The sequence below is a fragment of the Hyperolius riggenbachi genome, chromosome 4, assembly GCF_040937935.1.
Source record: "Hyperolius riggenbachi isolate aHypRig1 chromosome 4, aHypRig1.pri, whole genome shotgun sequence".
In the NCBI taxonomy this organism is placed as follows: Eukaryota; Metazoa; Chordata; class Amphibia; order Anura; family Hyperoliidae; genus Hyperolius; species Hyperolius riggenbachi.
Genome location: NC_090649.1, coordinates 363550027 through 363572416, shown reverse-complemented (window position 1 = coordinate 363572416; position 22390 = coordinate 363550027). Strand labels below are relative to the sequence as shown.

Sequence of the window (22390 nt, the reverse complement as noted above, 5' to 3'; positions counted from 1 at the left end):
CCTTACTCTCCTCTACCTGATTTGCCCACCCTTCACTATAGAAAGTGCATTGTCTCAGCATGAGAAATATTGGCCAATCAGAGAGGAACAGGGGTGTGGGAGGGGAAAACAGGAGGGAAAGAAGCTTCAGCCAATCAGGCTGCATTAGTTGAGTCTGAGGGGAAATAGAGAAGCAAAAAAGGACAACCCAGCATGCCCTGCAACTTCCTTTTTGTGTACCAAATTTTGTATGTACCAAATAAGAGTCAGGTAAACTGGGGAATGATCATTTATCAACTTGAAAAGTAAGTGATTTTAACTTTTGGATTGTCTGGTTAGCAGCCTTATTACTTATTTACCAGTTAAAAAATATAAATATAAATAAATTGATATTTTTGATTTTATGCCCGACAGTTACACTTTATGAGAGAAGCAGTAGTAGAAATAAATTATATTGCCATCACCTAGATAATCTGACTCATTCTGCTTCAGCAAATGTTTATCTATGCAACATCTTTTGCACTACTTTTTCATAATAAAACTGGCATTAGGCAAGGTTCACAGTAGGGATGGTCGGAAATTTCTATTGGAATGAAAATGTCATATTTTATGATCGGAAATAGGGTTTTCGAACGGAACGCTGTAATCGGATTTACCGCAATCGGGTAATTTTAGCCAAAATCACAGAACTCTGAAGCATTGGACCAATCAGAGAACGCAGGATTTTTCTGCGAAAATCAGATTGCTGCGGTAATTATAGACCATTCATAAGTCTCAGATACTACTGTATACTTTTCGAGTCTTCTGATTGGTTTAAAATGTCTGTGGTTTCCCGATTTTACAGGTAAATCTCCACATTCTCTAATTGGTCCAATACTACCGAGTAAATCTGTTAGTCATGCCCTTTTGTAATTTGAGCAGCATGATAATTCTCAGCTAAATAGTAATAGTGGGTCTTCAAAAAGAGGCATTGACTCCTTCAGCTGATCATCTTCCAGTCACATAACCACATCTTGACTGCAGTAGCCTTATCTGCCACACACATTAAAAAAATGACATTTACCATAACTAATCTATAAGATAATGTGTTAGGGCCGGTTCACACTTGTTTTAAAACCTATCTGTGAGATACATTTTTTAAAGCTCTGCAGAAATGCTGGAAGCGGATCCTATGTTAAAAATAGGATGGGGATTCTCCATTGGGCTGCAATAGACCAATGGGAATCTTCAGCAACAAAGATAATTCTGATTGGTTCATGTTGGACCAATAGAAATTCTCCCTGTTGCTACGCAGAATTGGCCTGTTGAAGTCCATGGAGAGCCACGTTTCTGCTGGAAGCGTTTGACACGGATCCGATCTGGAAAGGGGAGAAGTGTGGACTGACTCTGAGGGCTTGTTTCCACTGTTGCGACGCGATTTCGGCCGCATTCCGACGCTTGTAAAAACGCATGCGGATGCGTTTCCACATGCGTTTTTACCCGCGATTTCGCCTGCGATTTCGCATGGCAGGGTGCCATGCGAAATTAACCATGACACTGCCAGGGCTAAATAAAATTGAAAAAGGTGCGAAATCGCACGCGAAATCGCGGGTAAAAACGCATGTAACAAACGCATGCGTTTTTACTATTAAATACATTAGCGGCGATTCGCACGGATTCCCGACACAGGCGAAATCGTTGGCTCTTTTGTGCGTTTTTTTCACGCTGAAAAAAACGCACCTCAACAACGCTACAGTGGAAACAGGCCCATCCACTTGTATTACATGTGCGGATCTGCATGCGTTGGACGCATGCAGATTCGCGATAGTGGAAACGAGCCCTGAGAGTTGTGCTTGGGGTTTGGCTGTTTGACTAATTGAGACCTCTTTTCTGGCGTGGCTAACGGACAGGAGGTGGATTCAGTGTATTACGGAGATGTCCTTCGGCTGCTTTTATACGCGCATTTATCTTTTATGCTTGTGAGTAGGCTACTGCTTTTTACATTTATAATAAAAGGTTTTACACTATGAAGATCTGTTTTAGTTGTAGTGGATATACTGGTTTAAGGAACATGGAGGGGAGACTCCTATGAGATAAGTCGCAGGATTGTGCACACAAAATGCTGAGAGCTGTCTGTGAGTCTGGGCAGCAAATATTTAGGTGAGCACAGTTAGGGTGTGGGATACACTGTGTGTGCAAACAGGGTGACCCTTAAACAGTCACGGTGATATACCCGTACAGTTGGGGGAAGGTATACATTCTATGAATGTAAAATGTCTGCACTATGAGTGTGTTTTCTATTACATGTGCATGGAAATATATTGTCTGATGAAGGAGAGAAAAAGTGCATTGATAGAGGCTTGTCACGCTGTGTTGCTGTCTGTGGGTCTTGGCAGCGATATCAGAAGGTGAGAGCGGTCCCTAGTGGTGGTGGGACATAGTTTAAAGGTGATACAGTAACAAACCACACGGGAGATATTGTGGCGTGGAACTCCTGGACATTATAGTCTGTGCGATGATCTGTTCCTTTTATCTTTTTATTGTTTGGAGGTATATTGAATCGGAAGACCTGATTGGAAGACTGTGGATGGTTGCAATCTAAGGACTTTCTTTGTTAGTGGACTGTAAGGCAGCACATGGTTTTATTTGTGATATAGTATTTTTTATGTTTATGTGACATTTTAACTGGTGCAACAGGCCTACAGGAACGAGGAGGTGTAGAGGAGGTTGGGGAATGCGCCATTTATATATTTTATTGAAGCCAGTGAATTCACCACTGGCCAGCCCTCTGTACAGGTTTGGGACAGGTGCCCCCTTCCCCATGTAGTTGCATCTGAGCATGGCGGCATGAGACGGTCTTTCACCATGGGTAATGTCACCACATGTCAAACATGGCATGCGTAGTGTTACCACACAATGCCAATCCGCTGTATGTCATTTCAGCTGAATGTCGCTTATGGCCGGAAGCCGGGTCGCTGAACTGCTTGACTAATGAGCAGCTACACCATCTGTGGTAAAGAGGCATTACTTTCTGTAAGGTATAACAGCCATGTACCTATAAAATGATCTGAGATATACAAAATCTTAAGTGAAACTGAAGGAGTAATAAACATGAACAATTGTATTATTGAATTAATCCTAAATGGGACTTAAATATTCTGATGGGAAGAGCATAAGTAGTAACGGAAACTTTAAATAGGTAGTGATAAATAATGGGAACATAAGAAGTGGGCCAGGAAATGACAATGTTGCACACTGTCATGTAAAGGGGGCACAGTGTAAATGGGACACATGCTTATGTGACGGGGAAACGTGACAAACTGCATATTTAATTGGGACATCGTCAAACATGGTGTCAATCCTTAGCTATTTTTAATATTCAGCTGTGGTGTTTGATTGCACAGCATCGCTGCAACATCATCAGCTGTATATGTGGTCAAAAGTACAAAACCCAACAACGGTTTTTGCCACTCTCCAACCACCATGTTATAGGGACGGTACATTTTAATTTTCTGCTTCGGATTCCCATTAGTGTGTTTGTAAATCATTACAGGCTTACTGTGCAGTCCTGTTGTAAACATTGAATCCCTGTTACTTCTCACACTTTTATGTCCACTGATCTGACTTACATGGCTTGTCAGTGGAGTTATGAATTAGTGTAGGTGTTATTTTCCTTTTTTTTGTTTTTGTTTTGTTTTGCTAAAGCTTTTTCTGCATAATTAATTTCGGAATTAAATTGTAACTCATGTTACATGTTAACCCCTTCACTACCAGCGGTCTCTGGCCCATTAATGCTCAAAGACCGCTGGTAACAAAAATGAATAGCCACACTGAATTGCCGCTACTGCCGTTCACGCCGCACGACCGCCGCCTTAGCCCACCCGCTCTTCTGTCTCTATGAGCTGGTCAGGAGCCAATTTCATTGGCTCCTGACATTGAGGTCAATGTGAGCCAACCAATGAGATTGACTCACATTGATGACAGGGTCAGGAGCCAATGAAATCGTCTCCTGACCGGCTCACAGAGCTCTGCTGTCATATCTACAGCAGGACAAGTGAGCTGCGCCGGGGAGAGATCAAAGCGATCAGTGAGAGTGCGTGACGGCTGTGAATGAAATTCTACGCCCTGCCAGGAAAAACAGTTCCCAACAGGGTGAAGATTTCAATTAGCTTTGTGCACCCAAACAGGGCGTAGATTTTAATTAGCGTTGTCCAAAAGAGGTTAAATAAGAAAAAAAAAGCAGAGAGAATCCACTGAGTAGATGACTAGTCCAAAACTGAATTTCAGATTTTTTTTTTTTACTTATAAGTGACAGTGGGATAGGAAAAATAAAAATCATAATGCATGTTACTCTGGAATAAATGTGCTTTTTAAATTGTACACATTTTTGCAATAGTGGTCCTTTAAGTCCTAGTAGACATGCCTTACAGCCTCGTATTTAGTGTTCATAAAATCATTCATTTTATTGTTCTTTTCCAAGAAAATAGACCAGCTCAATATTTATTCTATTAGAAAATAAATCAATGCTTTCCACCAAGAAAAGATCATACAGCTGCCTCTTAGAGTTAAGACTTTGCAGGGGAATATCAGAATTAAGACATTGGGGGATGCTTTGTCTACAACATTACTACGGCTGTTCAGTAACAGAAGAAAATAACTGTGCATTTCTTATTTATCATAAAATAGCACTTAGTTTTATGGCCTGAGGGTTTATCAATACTGCTGACTTGACTGGAAATGAAACCTGGCAAAGCTATATAGCCAGGTGCATAACAGTTAATACTGCTATCCACATAATCACCATTGAGAAATCAAGCAATTTATTGGTGCAATAAATACTATAAAGCTGGTTGCTACATGTATATTATAGTATTTCTCCCTGCGTCCTCCAGTCCGGCCCCCCAGAAGTGAGAGGACACCAATGTTCACCTGTTAGGAAACACATGACATCAATAATTAAAACCTAATGACTCCTCTCCCACCTCGTATAAGTATGTGCCTACTTCCTTCCTACTTCACTTTCACCATGTTTCCTGGGGAACACGTATCATTTATTTTCTTTGTAGCAGATTAGCCTCAGGATTCTGCGCTAACAGCCATAGGATTCCTGAGAGCTAGGCTAGACCCCACCTGTGGTGAGTGGATAACGGTGACCTGCCCATGGGCGCGGGGCAGGTAGCGGCAGAGCTTGGTCGGAGGTACCTGCGTTTTGTGGCTGGGCCGGTGGCGGCTGGAGGGTCTCGTCAGTCTCCCCGTTGTCCGCTACACTCGCGGCGCCTGCATACGCAGCATGGCCGCGCACGAGGGGGAGGCGGAGCTTGCTTGCGGACGGTCCGGACTTCCGGGTGACGTCAGGGCAGGGTGGGGGCAGTGAAGTCTCCGCACATGCGTGCATGAAGGATAGCAGAGTCTACGCCTTCAGGGACGCAGCACGCCTTGTTCTCCACGTACGGCGCTGGCTAGGAGACCAGAATACTCCGTAGTGGAACGTTGCCCTCAGACAACATGGAGGTTGGGGCAGCGGAAGAGGAGGTGCCAAGGTGCGCTCTGGCTATTTTAGGAGCCAGCAAGCCAGTCGGAGACGGCCTTTGAGGAGGATGGAGTCGCAGACAGTACCTCCTGCTGAGGCGATGAAAAAAGGCACTTCAAGCCAGAACGTTACGCAGACGGCCGCCTTACCACCTGCTCAGGTAATATACTGCTGACTAAAACTTTGTTTGTAAAACAGTATGTAGAAATAATGGTGGGCTAACTGAGACTTCCTGGAAATGTGTTTTATTTTAGAGCAAGGCTCCGGAAAAACAGATTTCCCTTAAGCATAAATCCAAATCAAACAGATGTAATAACTGTAACGGAAAATTAACCAGTGACTGGAAAAAGCCTGATTGCAGTAAATGTATAACTGAAATCGAAGGTCATGAAAGATTTCTTAGAATCCTTTAAAAAGGAAATGCAATCTACTTTTTCTGCCTTAACCTCCTTGGCGGTAACCCAGAACGTAGTTCGGGGTAAGCCGCCGGAGGGTGCCGCTCAGGCCCTGCTGGGCCGATTTGTTTAATTTTTTTTTTGCTGGACGCAGCTAGCACTTTGCTAGCTGCGCCAGCACCCCGATCGCCGCCGCCGCGTGCCTGATCGTCGCTATCCGGTGCGGCGCGCCCCCCCCCCCCAGACCCCGTGCGCTGCCTGGCCAATCAGTGCCAGGCAGCGCCGAGGGGTGGCCCGGGACTCCCAATGACGTCCCGACGTCAGTGACGTCATCCCACCCGTCGCCATGGCGACGGGGGAAGCCCTCCAGGAAATCCCGTTCTTTGAACGGGATTTCCTGATCAGCAATCGCCAAAGGCGATCGAAGAGGGCGGGGGGATGCCGCTGAGCAGCGGCTATCATGTAGCGAGCCCTGGGCTCGCTACATGATATAGAAAAAAAAATTTTTTAAAACTGCTGCGCTCCCTCCTGGCGGATTTTTTTATACCGCCAGGAGGGTTAAGAGGAGTAATTGCGGAAGGTCAGAATGCTGGCCAGCTTACTGGAGGCAGCTCCACAGCCTCCTACTCTGCAGTAAAAAGGAAAAGGCCAGAATCTGAAACTATTGAAACTTCCTCTAACACTTCAGGCGAGAGGGAAGAGAACTTGTCAGAACAGGATTCTGATAAGGAGGTCCAGGAAAGTAAAGTTACCAGATACTTGTTTAATCCTGACGAGACTAGTGAACTATTAAAGGCCATTTATGATAGTGAGCAGATTACGGAGACAGTAGAAGAAGTTTCTGTCCAAGACACTATTTACAAGGGCTTACAAGCCCCTGCTACCAGAGTTTTTCCAGTCCATAAATCTGAGTGGTATAATTGAGGAGCAATGGGAATTTCCGGAAAAGAGGCTTAGAGTAACAGTCTTTTAAAAGGAAATTTCCATTTAAAGACACAGACATTGAAAGATGGGATAAATGCCCAAGATTAGACGCCGCATTATCCCAATATTCGAAAAATGCAGACCTATCATTTGAAGACATGGGGGTATTAAAAGACCCCTTAGATAAAAAAATGGAGGTACTAGCTAAGAGGGCGTGGGAGACATACTCTAGTATTCAGACCTAACATAGCGGCTATCTGTGTGTCTAGAAACCTCATAGCTTGGATAGATGAGATCCAGGACCTGTTAGCCGTTGGTACGCCTGCCGAACAGTTCCGTTGGTACGCCTGCCGAACAGTTGCTAGAATCCTTCCCTATAGTGTCAAGGGCGCTAGCTTTCATTTGCGATGCCCTAGTAGAGGCATTCAAGGCTACTGCGAAGGGAGCGGCCTTGGTCCATTCTATTAGACGCCTGGTGTGGCTGAGAACTTGGGAAGGGGATTTCACCTCAAAAAAATAGATTGTGTGCTATGAAATTTGAGGGTAACCTACGATTTTGAAAAGACTTAGACAATATTCTAGCCACGTCTACCGATAAGAGGAAAAAGTTCCCAGACAAGAGACAAATTTACACCAAAGAGATTTTTTAGAGGTAGAAACTTGGTTCCACCAAAAAATAAATTTATGGAACAGTCAAAAAGATGGACATACGCCCAGGGAAGAGGTAGAGGGGCAGGCCCGTTTAGGAAACCTCCAGTACCTGGGAATAAAGAAACAAAGTGACTCTCAGGTGAGGGTCGGGGGGAGGTTAATACATTTCCTACCGGAATGGAAGGAAATAACGAAGGACAAATTTATTTTAAACCTGATAGGGTCAGGATACAAGCTGGAATTCAGCAGACTCCCTCCCCCCAAGTATTATGTTACAAAAGTCCCACGGGATTCAGAAAGGGCACAGGCCCTGAGACAGGCTGTCATTTCTCTCTTGGAGCAAGATGTAATTTGTCGAGTTCCGACGCAGGAAATAAAAAGAGGGGTTTTACTCACACATTTTTGTTGTAAAAAAGCCGTGGGGAAAATTTCGTTTGATTATAAACTTAAGGAATCTAAATCGTTACTTGAAAGAGAAAAAATTCAAGATGGAGAATATTTACACAGTAAGAGAGTTACTGTGGGAAGAAGCATGGATGGCGACTATAGACTTACAAGACGCCTATCTCCATGTACCGATAAACGCAGGGTATCAAAAATACCTAAGATTTGCACTACGGTTCGGAGAGACCCTATGTCATTATCAGTTCAGGGCTCTACCGTTCGGTCTCGCCACTTCTCCTCGTATTTTTACAAAAGTTGTAGCAGAAATGACAGCCTGCCTCCATCTCCAAAGTATAAAGATTATCCCGTACTTGGACGATTTTTTTGCCCAATCAAAGCAGGAGCTAGAGAAGGATCTGGCTCTATGCTTAAATCTGATAAACAGACTAGGGTGCCTAGTCAGTCAAGAAAAATCCAATCTGGTACCTTCACAAAAGGCTTTATATTTAGGTTATGTTTTAGACACAAAGATGAAGAGTATGGTTACCACCAGAAAAAAAGGAAAAGGTGTTTCGAAAGACCTCTTACTTCCTGGGTCAGGAGAAAGTCTCGCTACGGGAAACAGTTTCCTTGCTGGGAACCATGACTTCATGCATCCCGGCGGTGCAATGGGCTCAATTGCACTCACGCCTCCTACAGGAATGGTTCCTGCAGGAGGGGGGGGGGGAATAATCGATCTTTAGATCGGAAAAAAGTATTGACGCCGGAAGTAAAACAGTCTCTTCTATGGTGGTTAGAGAAAACAAACCTTTCTCAGGGCAGAGAATGGTCACCAAAGGACGTAGTCACAGTTACCACAGATGCCAGCTCCTGGGGATGGGGTGCCCACTGCCAGGACAGGCAAGCTCAGGGGGAGTGGAACCAGGAGATGAAAAAGTGTTCCTCAAACTTCAGAGAGTTTGCAGCCACAAAAGAAGCATTACTGGCCTTTTTAGACATAGTATTAAACAGACATGTCAAAGTTATGTCCGACAATATAGTCACAGTGTCATACCTAACAAAACATGGGGGTACCAGGGTAAAAAGTCTAATGAAATTGTCCATGGAAATACTCCGATGGGGGGAAAAAAATGTGTTATCCCTGTCAGCGGTACACATAAAGGGGAATTGGAATCAGTTAGCAGACAAACTCAGCCGCTCCCCAGTACTAGAAGCAGAATGGGAGTTGTGTCAGGAAACTTTTCACATGATTACTCAGGCGTGGGGGGTGCCCAAAATAGACTTATTTGCCACCTCAAAAAATACGAAACTTCAAAGATTCTATTCGATCCACAGGTCAGAGAACACGCATCCGCTCCTCCGCTAGCGAAGGAACAGTACATAAAGGACTTCCTAAAATCAGTATCCAAATCCAGACCTATACCAGTTAAAAGTTTCCCGGTATGGGACCTCCAGGTGGTACTTCAACAGTTACAGAATGCCCCTTTCGAACCATTACAACAAGCGGAGGAAAAGTTCCTTACATTAAAAGTAGCGTTTTTAATAGCAATAACCTCCGCAAAAAGGGTAGGGGACCTGCAGGCTATGACAATCAAGGAACCATACATGACCATTATGTCAGACAGAATAATTTTTCGACCTGACCCTACGTACATTCCAAAAGTAAATACAAGGTTTCATAAAACCCAGGATATAATACTTCCGTCTTTCTGTGATAACCCCAAATCAGAAAAAGAAAGGTTACTCCACCTCTTGGATGTAAGAAGAGCAATTCTGATATACTTGAAAAGGACCAGAAATTGGAGAAAGACTAATAGATTGCTAGTGCTTTTCTCGGGACAAAAAAGAGGCATGCAGGCCACCAAGGCATCGGTGGCAAGATGGATAAGACAAACTATAGAAATTTCATATAATGTGACAGGAAAAACTCTCCCTTCACAAGATAAGGCTCATTCAACAAGAGGAATAGCTACATCATGGGCCGAAAAAGCAGGGGCATCACTGGAACAGATCTGTAAGGCCCTGTTCATATTGTGTGCATCTGCGTATATGGCAGAACGCATGACGAAAACGCATACAAAAAACGCATGCGTTTCTATGCGTTTTTGCAATGCGTTTCTATGCGTTTTTTTAACTTGTGCGTTTGTGAGTAGATGGACAGGTGTTTAAATAAAGTTGTATCTTTTTTTTTTTTTTTCCCCTCTCAAAGTTTTGTTGTCACTTCCTTTGGGTGTGGGTTGGAAGGAGTTTTGTAGGTGATAGGAGTGTTGTTTAGTGTTTGGAAAAAGAAAATGTCTGCTTTAGCTGCATTGGCTCTTTTGATAATTGTCTCTGTGTTGCTGAGGCGCAGAGGTAGTAGTAGGAGATACTGGGTGCATCCTTTATTGGCTGAGCGTGCAGGAAAAGGTCAATTTTCTACCCTTTATGAGGATCTTAGGAAGCACCCTGAGAAATTTTTTTCCTATGCACGTATGTCCATAGCTACGTAAGTATTAATTTTCTCAATGTAATGGCTACTTTTATTTGTTATGTGTGTAGTGGTTTGCACAGATGTATAGTAATGTTAAATAATGTTTGTGTTTACATTAGGTTTGATGACTTGTTGGAGTTCTTGTTTGATGACCTGAAGAGGGCGGACACGACCTTTCGTCAGGCTGTGTCACCAACAGAAAGGTTGTTATTGACTTTAAGGTAAGTAGTGGTGCAACTTATCCCGTTGTGATATATGTAGCCCAGTGCTGTTCAACTTTACGGGCATGGAGGGCCGGTTTTTCCAGACCACCTGGTGGAGTGCTGTTATTTTTCCCTTCCCCCAAACTGCAGGAAGATTGGCCACAGTTCTCTCCACACAAAGCCTTCAAATTGGCCGTAGACCAGAATCCCATTCCCCCATGCTGCTGCTATTCCAATGAATATATACCCGTTTCCCCCGCGCTGCTAATGTTCTAATGTAAATATTCGCCTGCGGTTGCTCCTTAAATGTATAATATTACCACACCCCTCTCCTTGTTCTCCCTCTTTAAAGAGAACCCGAGGTGGGATTTTACTTTTAGTGCGGCAAAGAGGCTGTTTGTGTACAGTAACACAAGCCTCTGTAACCCCATGCTGTGCCTCCAAGACCCCTTGCGCGCCGCTATACCCCCCCGCAGTGCTGGTACAACGCAGCGTGTGGCCAACACAATGTCTACCTCTGCCTGTCTGTTAGCGCTGCTCCCCGCCTCCTCCATATCCCTGCTATCCGCCGCAAAACTTCCCTCCAATCAGCGGGAGGGAAGGGACACAGGCGAGTAGCTCAGAGGCGGGGGAGCAGCGCTAACAGACAGGCAGAGGTAAACATTGTGTTGGAGACACGCTGCGAGTCACCAGCCCTGCGGGGGGGGGGGGGGGTATAGCGGCGCACAGGGGGTCTTGGAGGCATAGCATGGGGCAACAGAGGCTGTTGTTACTGTGCACAACTAGTCTCTGTGCCGCACTAACAGTAAAATCCCACCTCGGGTTCTCTTTAACCCATCTCAAATTCGCTGTGGGCAGGAGATGAGAGCCAGTAAGACCGGCACATACCAGCTGCCAGGTGAATGTAAATGCAGGAATTGACATGATCGTTCAAGTCCAGCACTTAACAAAGTGCAACATACGACTGTTTTGCGGGGTGCTAGTTGGTTCCAATATCATGCTTACCGTCTATCTGTGGTGTTAGAGGTGTCAGCACAGAGTGAGAAGGAGGGGAGGGGGTGTAAATATTTACAGTATCCATGGCATGGGAGTAAATATTTTTGGGTAAAACAAGAAATCTTCTGCTGCGGCCCCCGAGTCCTCAGAGTCAAGGAGGCCAAGCGAGCCTGATGCAGTCGGTGGTCCGCCAATTGTATAGCATTGATGTAGGATATCCTACGTACCTGCTGACATCTTACGCAGCCTACTACTTCACCTTTGTGTGGCCATGTTATTTTCTATACAACATTCTTTTGCAAATGTGATCTCTATTTGCAGGTCATCAAAGTTATGATGTGGACATACAATGATCACCCCATGAAAACTAAGTTATTGTACCCCAAATATGTGTCATAACCATTGTTTTGTTTTGTCTGCAGATTTCTGGCATCAGGACATTCGTACAGTTCCTTGCATCTTGAGTTTCGTTTGGGGAAAAGTACGATTCAGGGCATAGTTCTCAGCACCTGTACCCTGCTATGGAGGAAGCTTCAACCGATCTATATGATGTTTCCTGATGAAAGCAAGTGGATGCAAGTTGCAGATCTGTTTTGGAGACGCTGCAATTTTCCACATTGCATTGGTGCAATTGATGGGAAACACGTGAGAGTTGTGTGTCCCCCCTGCAGTGGTAGTCGCTATTTCAACTACAAAAAGTACTTTTCTCTGGTTCTACTGGCCATAGTGGACGCAGATTATAAGTTCTTATATGTGGATATCGGTTCCTATGGCAGCAGTTCTGATTCTACTATTTTTAAAAATTCAAAATTTGGGCGTTTGCTTGAAAGTGGACGTTTGGATATGCCCAATCCGCTGCCATGGCCTGGTCAGTTGGAACCAAATCGCCCTTTTTGTTTAGTTGGCGATGAAGCTTTCGGCCTATCCACTTTCATTATGCGACCTTACGCTCAGCGTGGACTTAATACAACCAAACGTACTTTTAATTACCGCTTATCTAGAGCACGTAGAATGGTGGAATGTGCATTTGGCATAATGGCAGCAAAGTGGCGAATATTTCAGGGGTCACTTCAAATGACCCCAGAGCATGCAGTGACTGTAATCAAGGCAGCTTGCATACTGCACAATTATGTGCGTGAAAAAGAGGGTGTAAACCTGGATGACTCGGACACCCCCATAGTTATGGCACCTCATAGGGCTGCTATCAGAGCTAGTGGAGACGCCCTTCGATTACGCGATGAACTCGCAAACTACATTTTAACTTGTGTAAACTACTTGTGGCGTAATTGGTACAAGCGCTAGATATTCGCTTGATAACAAAGTATGTTGTAGTGCCATGAATAAAAATAATCTTTCTTCAAAAACTTATATAAAGTTATCATGGTTTCATATGTTACTACTATGTTATGCAAATGTGCCTCTGTGCTACGTTAGGTTTTTTCCCCCATGTATCATCAATAGTCGGTCAAAGTGTTTTTGTGTTACCTGTAGGGACATAAGTGATGTTTGTAGTAAGTAAAACATCAAGATTTTTTGTGAAGTGCTCTGAAGTGGGTAGCGTATGTTCACAAAGTTCACACTGGGCTACACATTACAGACCATTTTAAAGGTTACATTCATTACTCTCCTAGTTTACAAACTTTTCTAATCCTGTAATTAAGGTAAAATTGAAGATAAAAAAGAAAGTTAGAATTCAACATACACAACTCAGACTTACCTTTATTATACTCATCAACCCCTATCCAGGGTCTGGCTTGCCCACCATGAAGAATTTTATTTTTCAAATTTTGCAGTTATAATTATACATAAGCACACAACTATGTTGTAATTAGGGAGAGGGAAGGCTCTGGGTCGTATATAGCCTTCCGTCTTCTCTCTCGCTGCTATCTGTCCGGTATAATTTTTTGTTCAAACTGTTAAACTTCACTACTTCCTTATTAGCATGTATAGACAGTAATGAAAACAACACGCAGGTGAACATTTCAACATGTTTATTGGAAAACTGACATCACATTGAACTGTGGTTCATCAACAATACTACAAGCATGAAGATTTAGTAATGCCTCAAGTGCTGTTTCAAGTATTTCTAAATTTAGTGCACGCTTCCTGATTGTACAAGCAAAATACAACTGCACTTAACACAACATTCTGTACGTTCTTGTCAGTCAATCTGTCCAACCACCACTTTCTCTCACTCCCGGCGTCCAGCATTTAAGAAGTCAGCTTCTGTTTGTTCAAATGGGAGAGGGGGTTGCAAGTGGTGTAGTTTCGTCATAGGGTCTCTACTACTAAGGCGTTCAACTAGCACAACTGTGCAGTAGAGAACCGAACACGTCACTTACAGCACGTTGACCCACAATGTGAAGCACTCACAAGTCAACCTGTTGAGCTTTGCTCATTGTTGCCTGGATGCCAGGAGAGAGAGAATCAGGGGCAAGGGCACAGATTGATTGACAAGAGATTGAAGAATCTGCAGGAACAATATTATGTTGTGTACATTGCTCATTATTTGACCATAATGGAGATACACAGAGCAGTGTATATAACATGATAATGCAGTTAGGAGTGCATGTATGAAGAGAGTGCACATGGCAAAGTTTGAAATACTAAGAACAAAAATCGTGATAAATGTCTTCAGTAGGCAACAAATATATGTGCATTTCGGTATTGGTCTTCTTACGAGGAATCACATGAAGAAAGGTGTGACCTGTAGGCAATATAAACATTGCCACTACTCATACAACCATTAACACTATGGTGATGCATACAACAAAGTAGCACATGTGTGTGTGGATGTGCATAGGACATAATATTTGAAAGTGTAAGTACTTAACTAAATCCACACAGCAACAAAAGAGAACCCTTTGGGGGGGGGGGGGGGGGTTGACATCACCTCAGTAGTATATTCGTGGTAGATATTACAACACAGATGGGCGAAATAAGCCCATTTTTGGGTCTGCAGCATAGTATTGTGCTGTAACAGGAGTTTTGGTTATGCGCAGTACAGTACAACCAAAGGAATACTACTTCTTTGCGTCACCTACGTAAGCACAGTGTTTAATACGTTTGGGTTGGAGGTGGGAAAGGTAAATATTTACATTGCTACAACAGCAGATAGATTTCTAAAATCACTTTCTCATGGCGGATATGGATGGGATGTATAAATTGAATGCAGACAATTCTTCAAACTAAGGTGAGTACCCCTTGGTGCCTTTTTGGCATTGTATTTTCATACTGAAGAAGGGGACTGTCCTATTGCAATGTACCTGTGTGCCTAACAATGGCTAATTGTTGTCATGTTGTATGCAGGTACATGTTTGTTTATTTCTTCGTGGTCCACCTTAGTAGCATGCTAAGCAAGGCATCAAAAATAGTGATGCATGAACGAAAAAAATACAAAAATTTCTCTTAAGAAAGGTCAAATAACTTTGTAATAACAAACCATCATTACAATAACTTTAAATATTAAAGAAGTCAACTTCACAATAACGACAACAGCATTCTTAACAATTCTTCAACTACAGATTTTCCAAGTACAAAGATTCCCGGAAAGACACTGCAGTAGACCTCAGAGAATCACTCACAATATTGCCTTCAGCATTTACCACTGGTTGTGGTGGTGGAGGTGGTGTTTGCAATAGGTAAGAAGGGGCATTACCCGGTACTTGTGGATGACCATTATTGATTGGCTGTACATTTTGCGAAACATGTGTTGAATACACACCTTCACGGGGATTCATATATGGGCGGATACTGTACTCAGGCCCCTGGTAATAATTTTCATGCGGGTGCTGTGGACCTCGAGCAGAATAATTTGAGGTTGATGGACAAAGTGGCCTATTAACATTCCCACTTTCTACTTGCATGTGTGGCATGTGGCTTTGGCTGTATCTGAGTTGACTGTAGTCAACATCAACATATTGTTGTGTGGTGGCTGGAGGTGTAGGATTGGAAGGTGCCTGAGCTTGTTGAGGTATACAACTTTGGATCGCATCTATTAACACACGCCGCAGAGTGAACATGTTCTCCTTAGGTACCTCATCTATCATCGGTATAAGACTCATGGCCAAAACATAAGAATTATTTTTTTCACGCTCCATTACATTGACAACTGACTTAAGGGAAGTCATTAGTTCCTCATTGTCCTGTGATTTTTTTTTTTTCCCCTGATCGCTTGTTTTGCCTCGACTGGATGCAGAAACCTGACGGACTGGTAACGTATGTTGCTCCAATTGCTGTACCTCTGAAGATGAAGAACCCTTCCTGTGTGTCACTTCTTGCTTCATCAAGAGTCAAATCCATGTTTGAATTACTGCTCTCATCAACATTAATCGCTTCAGGAATATTATCCTCAGTTCTATTAAAAAGATAAAAAATTTGGCATTATTAAAGCACCAAAGGTCATTAGTATACCACAGTGGTCGTTACATATATCGTCATGACACACATTGGAATGAAAAATTATTAACCACTGCAGCCTTCAGTCGTTTTCACTTTATGTATCCGAGCAATTTCCACCTCCCATTCATTAGCCTACAACTTTATCACTACTTATCACACTGAGTTGAAGTATAACTTGTGTTTCACACCACCAATTGAACAAATTTTATTTTGGGGGGGGGGGGGGTAAGGGAACTGTTTGCTAAGAGATAATTTACTATAAATTCATTTTAACAGGAAGAATAAGAGAAGAAATGGGAAAAAATTCTTTATTTCTCAGTGTTCTGCCATTACATTTTTTAAATAAAACATGCTTTCATAAAAAAAAATGCGTATTGTTTTTGCACATATGTCCCGGTTATTACAGCGTTACCATTATGTCCCTATCACAATGTATGCCGACAATATTTTTTTGGGAAAAAAAGGTCAGTTTTTCCCCTTTTGTATCTACCACAATGTACACGTTTAAAACAAACAAAACTATTGAAATATTACATACGCTTAGAGAGACGCAAGGGGCACGCTACAGCAAGAAAGTGTAGCTTCCGAGAGAAGATGTCGCTTTTTCAGCGGGGGAGAGGAATCAGTGATCGGGCACCATAGCCCAAATCACTGATTAATAGGCTAGCGAACCGCGGCCAAGAACGCGCACATGGCCTCCTGGGAGTAGCTAGCACTTCCAGGAAGCCATTATTGTTAAAGAGCAGACAGCCTGAGTGTCTACAGTATTTCCTGCAATCAAAACCACAATGTTAGTACAACTTCAGACAACAATAAAAAGAATACTCACTCTCGTAAATCGACACATGGCCGCAAGAACTACATTTGATCCCGGAATTTATAGGGGTTCCGCTTTGAGGCACCGGCACCACTTCGGGTTTCTTTTAATTCTAACTTCAAATCTTTTATGAAACTGTCCTTCACAGAACGCCACCGAGTTTTTGCATCAAATCCTGGAAAATTAAAGACATATCATTACATTGCACAATGATCTACAAGAACAACATCAGGTTACTGTTATTAATCATCTGCAATAAAAAAAATATACTCCCCAGTATAGGGTATATAGTATATAGGGTAGGCCCCAGTGACAGGCCCCAGTGACAGGCAGGTAGGCCCCAGTGACAGGCAGTGGTCCCCAGTGACAGGCAGTGGTCCCCAGTGACAGGCGGGTAAGCCCCAGTGACAGGCAGGTAGGCCCCAGTGACAGGCAGTGGTCCCCAGTGACAGGCAGTGGTCCCCAGTGACAGGCAGTGGTCCCCAGTGACAGGCGGGTAGGCCCCAGTGACAGGCGGGTAGGCCCCAGTGACAGGCGGGTAGGCCCCAGTGACAGGCAGTGGTCCCCAGTGACAGGCAGTGGTCCCCAGTGACAGGCAGTGGTCCCCAGTGACAGGCGGGTAGGCCCCAGTGACAGGCAGGTAGGCCCCAGTGACAGGCAGTGGTCCCCAGTGACAGGCAGTGGTCCCCAGTGACAGGCGGGTAGGCCCCAGTGACAGGCGGGTAGGCCCCAGTGACAGGCAGGTAGGCCCCAGTGACAGGCAGTGGTCCCCAGTGACAGGCAGTGGTCCCCAGTGACAGGCAGTGGTCCCCAGTGACAGGCGGGTAGGCCCCAGTGACAGGCAGTGGTCCCCAGTGACAGGCAGTGGTCCCCAGTGACAGGCAGTGGTCCCCAGTGACAGGCGGGTAGGCCCCAGTGACAGGCGGGTAGGCCCCAGTGACAGGCAGTGGTCCCCAGTGACAGGCAGTGGTCCCCAGTGACAGGCAGTGGTCCCCAGTGACAGGCAGTGGTCCCCAGTGACACCAAACATCAGTAGTCGATATGCACTTACCGAGCTCCTCGCGCGGCAAGTCAGTAAAATCGTCCCATTCCTCTTCGTAGAAGGTCTTTGCAATCAGCATCCATATGTATTTGGCATAATTGATATCCTTGTACCTCGAATGGCTTTTGTCATATAGTTCAGGGTGCTCTTGCACCCTGACTATCAACTCCTCAGTGGAAAACATCTTGCGGGGGATGTTTCTTCCGCTACTGCGTGTGGAGCCCGAGCCGCGCCCTCCTCTCTTCTTACTAGCCATGGTGAAAAGGAAGTGCGTCATGAAGGAAATTACGTCTACTTCCGCCGCACAACGCACCTCCAGATACGCATGAAAACGCATAGCATGCGTTTTTACATGCGTACCCATTGACTTGCATTAACATGCGTTTCTGTGCGCCACGCACAGAAATGCATGCAGCGATGCGTTTCTGACACGCGTACGTGTCAGACGCGCATATGTGAACGAGGGCCATCCAAATTCATTGATTTCTTCTGGCCCTCGCAAAACGCATAACCCACGCGTTGTCCAAAAACGCACGGCAACGCTTGCAGTCTGAACGGGGCCTAAAACAGCAACATGGTCAAACCCGTCAACGTTCATAAAGCATTAGAGAATTCATCTGCTGTCTAATCAGGACGTAACCTTTGGGAGAAAGGTCCTGCAGGCAGTCATCCCACCCTAATAGTGAGTAAAGAACAGCTTCTCTGTAGTCTCTCACTTCTGGGGGGCCGGACTGGAGGACGCAGGGAGAAAATACCTGGTAGTATCCGGTAGCGGGTATTTCTGATAGTCCTCCAGGCCGGCCCCCCACTATAAATCCCTAACCCTATTCACATGGGTGGTTCTACCTCATCACCTTTCCTTCTCTTCGTGTACACATGGGGTTACTCTGGTAAAAGTGAAGTAGGAGGGAAGTAGGCACATACTTATACGAGGTGGGAGAGGAGTCATTAGGTTTTAATTATTGATGTCATGTATTTCCTAACAGGTGAACATTGGTGTCCTCTCACTTCTGGGGGGCCGGCCTGGGGGACTATCAGAAATACCCGCTACCGGATACTACAAGGTATTTTTATATTTTTAGTAGGTGTACTTTATGTGCATTGCTCAGAATTCAGAAAACACTGAATACGCAGTTGCCAAATTATGCTGTAGGTAAGTGCAAATACGTTGTAGGTTCATTTTTGTTCGTGTAGTTATCTGTTTTAAAACAAATGAGTTCCCATGGCACACTTGATGACCACATCATTGCCCATGACCCACACCAGCCTCCAGAGAGCAAAATAGGTTGTGTACAGCAGTAAGGGCTGGTTCACACTACAAGAGCGCTTGTGATTTTAAAATCTTGCTAATGTAATGCTATGTGTGTGTTCTCACTTAAGTGATGTGATTTTATAAAAATCACCCATAGCACTGCATTAGCAACAGTTTTCTTTTTTTTTTTAAATCACCAGTGCTTGAAAAGCTTTTGTAGTGTAAACCAGCCCTTACTCAGCATCCATCCCTGTGAGATCTATTCCTGTAGGTGCTCTACATATACAGTAACATTTGAAAGAGGGGACCAAGGCAGCAAATAACCCACTATAGATAAATGACAAAGGCACTTTTCATAATTGCATAATAATAATGAAAATACTTATTCCAGTATGCACCATGTCAGCAAAGTTGAGTAGAAAATAGTATAGAGATCAACTGACTCTTGGGTGCATGCAAGAATACCTTTAATTATAAACCAAAAAATTGTACAAAAAAATCACATATAAACCCCCAAAACACACAATTACTTATAATGAACATAAAAAATATGGACAATAGACTCCATTAAAAAGCCATCAAATAGCAACTCAAGATATGCTACTAAGAGGCTGCAATCCTCAGATCTGTGAAAAACGGATCAGTGCCAGAATTTGCTATCCAAAGGGATTTTGTTGCACCACTCCAACCAGAGAGAAAAAGAAAACAGGCATGTGCACAAGGCTTACATGAATTCCTCTTAGTTTGCTATAAAGTATAGTCCTGAACCCAATCGTGAATCAGTGAATACCAGGCTTCCATGATGTAATCAAATTAATACTGGACTCACTCGCAGTCCCAGAAAATGCAGTTCATGAGAGTATCGAGCATAAAGCCTTGAAGGGTCAATCCATATGTTAGCTGCGTGACCTGCAGTATAAACACTGTTGCATAGGCAGGCAAGACAGACGTTTAGAGGATAGAAAATCATGAAAGCTGGGTAGTAGGCAGCAGATTAGTGTCCATTAGTAAGGATAGTGTCATGCAGGTTGTGCAGATTAGCATTGGAAACAGTTCATAGTTACCACACTGGTAAGATTCTGCGATGAAATCCATGGCTTAGTCCGAATAGTGTCGCTGGAGTCTGCATTGATGGCTTAGACGCTATTATCTAACATGTTTCGTCGTCTGCCATGACGGCCTCATCAGAGATAAGCGTCTAGTAAACGTGTCTGTATGCCGAACAATACGGCGAGTATTCAAAGATGCCATGAGGGACCCGCCCCCCTCCCCCCAGGTTTGTATACTATTTGCTGCTCTACATATACAGGCATCATATACAACAGCATCTAGTGGTTAAAGGCATAAAGTTCACAGCAGAAGTGATACAGGTGAAGCTAGTTTATTATGATCACTGGGCTACCAGTAATTATGGCCAGGATTATTCAGTTCCTCAGGTGACTATTGAGATGTGTACACCATTACAGTACATTTTTTCAGGAAGAGAGTGATGCTTAATTTCCAAAACCACAATGAAACTTTAAAGGGACAGACTTTAACAATGTAATCTATAGGTAATCTTTAGTGTAGAAAATCTGGTGTAGCGCTACATGAAACCTCTAATTAGCAAAACAAATAGATTACTGAAAAGAGTTGAGGCAGCTCAAAACTAGGGGTGATTTCATCATGTCTGATGAATTAATCATAGCTGCTTTAAAAGCTTGCAGTTGGAATTTTCTCAGTTAAGTTAAAAAAGGTATCCATTAACACTACACTTTCTTATCTCCGGCACTGACAGACACAATACAACATGCTATTGAACTGTATTGTAGTTAATAAACTATAGCAATTTAATCCTTCCTGGCTAGCAGAACAAAAAGGGTAGCATTGGGGCCTTTCCGGTCCAACCCTGTCCCACTAAAATATGGTGTGCCCAGGGCTCGATCCTGTCCCCTTTGTTGTTCACAATATACATGCTGCCACTTGAAAAAAACATCCAAAAACATGGTCTGACATACCATTGCTAAGCTGATGATACCCAGCTATATTTGTCATTCAAACTCAACATGACAGACCCTATTCTAAAAATAAACACATGCTTACCTGAGCTTCAGGAGTGGATGAATGACAACTGGCTTAAAGAGGAACTCCAGTGAAAATAATGTAATAAAAAAGTGCTTCATTTTTACAATAATTTTGTATAAATGATTTAGTCAGTGTTTGCCCATTGTAAAATCTTTTAAATCCCTGATTTACATTCTTACATTTATTGCATGGTGACATTTTTACTGTGGGCAGGTGATGTAGCTGTTGCTTGCTTTTTTGTCAGTTGTAAACAGCTATTTCCCACAATGCAGCAAGGTTCATAGACAGGAAACTGCCAAGAGTACGTACTCAGAATTTCTTTGTGGGATGGGTTTCACCACAATATCAGCCATACATCGCCCCCTGATGGTCTCTTTGTGAAAGGGAATCGATTTCTCATGTAAAAGAGGATATCAGCTACTGATTGGGATAAAGTTCAATTCTTGGTCGGAGTTTCTCTTTAAGCTGACACAACTGAGGTTCTTGTCATTGGAGGTCAGTGCCTAGCAACAAAGAAGCTCTAAAAACTGTCAACACCACTGAGGGTAGGGAACTCAGACCTTACTAGCTCCAACACTGTGCAAAGCTTTTGTTACTGATTGAAAATTAAACTTCAGGAATCAGATTTAAGCTGTTGTGAAACATTCCTTTTTTCACCCATGGAATATTGCAAAAATGAAGCACCTCATTCCTTTAGAAGATTTTCCAACCCTAGTTCACGCCTTTATAACATCATGGCTGGACTATTGCAATGCTGTCTATGCAGGCCTTACAAAACAGCTCTTTACCATCAGCAGAAAATACAGAATGCTGCTGCATGACTGTTACCAAGGTAACCCCGCCACTGCTACATAACAACAATCCTTTACTCCGTACACTGGCTACCCATAAAATGGAGAATTCTTTTTTAAAATGTGCATGCTAAAATTCAACCCTCTACCCAACCTTGGCCCTTGATACTTGAAGGATTTGATGCAACTGTGTCACATTTCCCACAACCTCAGCTCAAAATGATCCAATAACTTGACCACCCCCAGTGTCCAGCTAAAAACCTTTGGAGTCAGAGCTTTCTGTCATACTGCCTCTACCCTATGGAGCGCCTTGCTAAACTTAATAAAAACATCGCCAACTCTGGAGATGTCTAAATTAAAACTGAAAAGCCACCTGTTTAGTCTGGCATTTATGATCCTAACTTTTTTCCCTGTACACATCACTATGTACTGATCTGAGACAAGCTAAAACACTTTGGGTCCTAAGAGAGAAACAAGATTTAGAAATGTTTTGTTGTTGTTGAATCATGTTG

General features: G+C 43.5%; 1 protein-coding gene across 1 annotated transcript; it reads left to right on the top strand.

The window, feature by feature from the left end:
• Positions 1-2805: 2805 nt before the first annotated feature.
• LOC137504815 (uncharacterized) lies at positions 2806-12813 on the top strand. The gene is made up of 4 exons (XM_068233406.1): positions 2806-2827; positions 6572-6797; positions 10432-10533; positions 11934-12813. The coding sequence occupies exons 1-4, from the start codon at positions 2806-2808 to the stop codon at positions 12811-12813; spliced, it is 1230 nt and encodes a 409-aa protein (XP_068089507.1).
• Positions 12814-22390: the final 9577 nt, after the last annotated feature.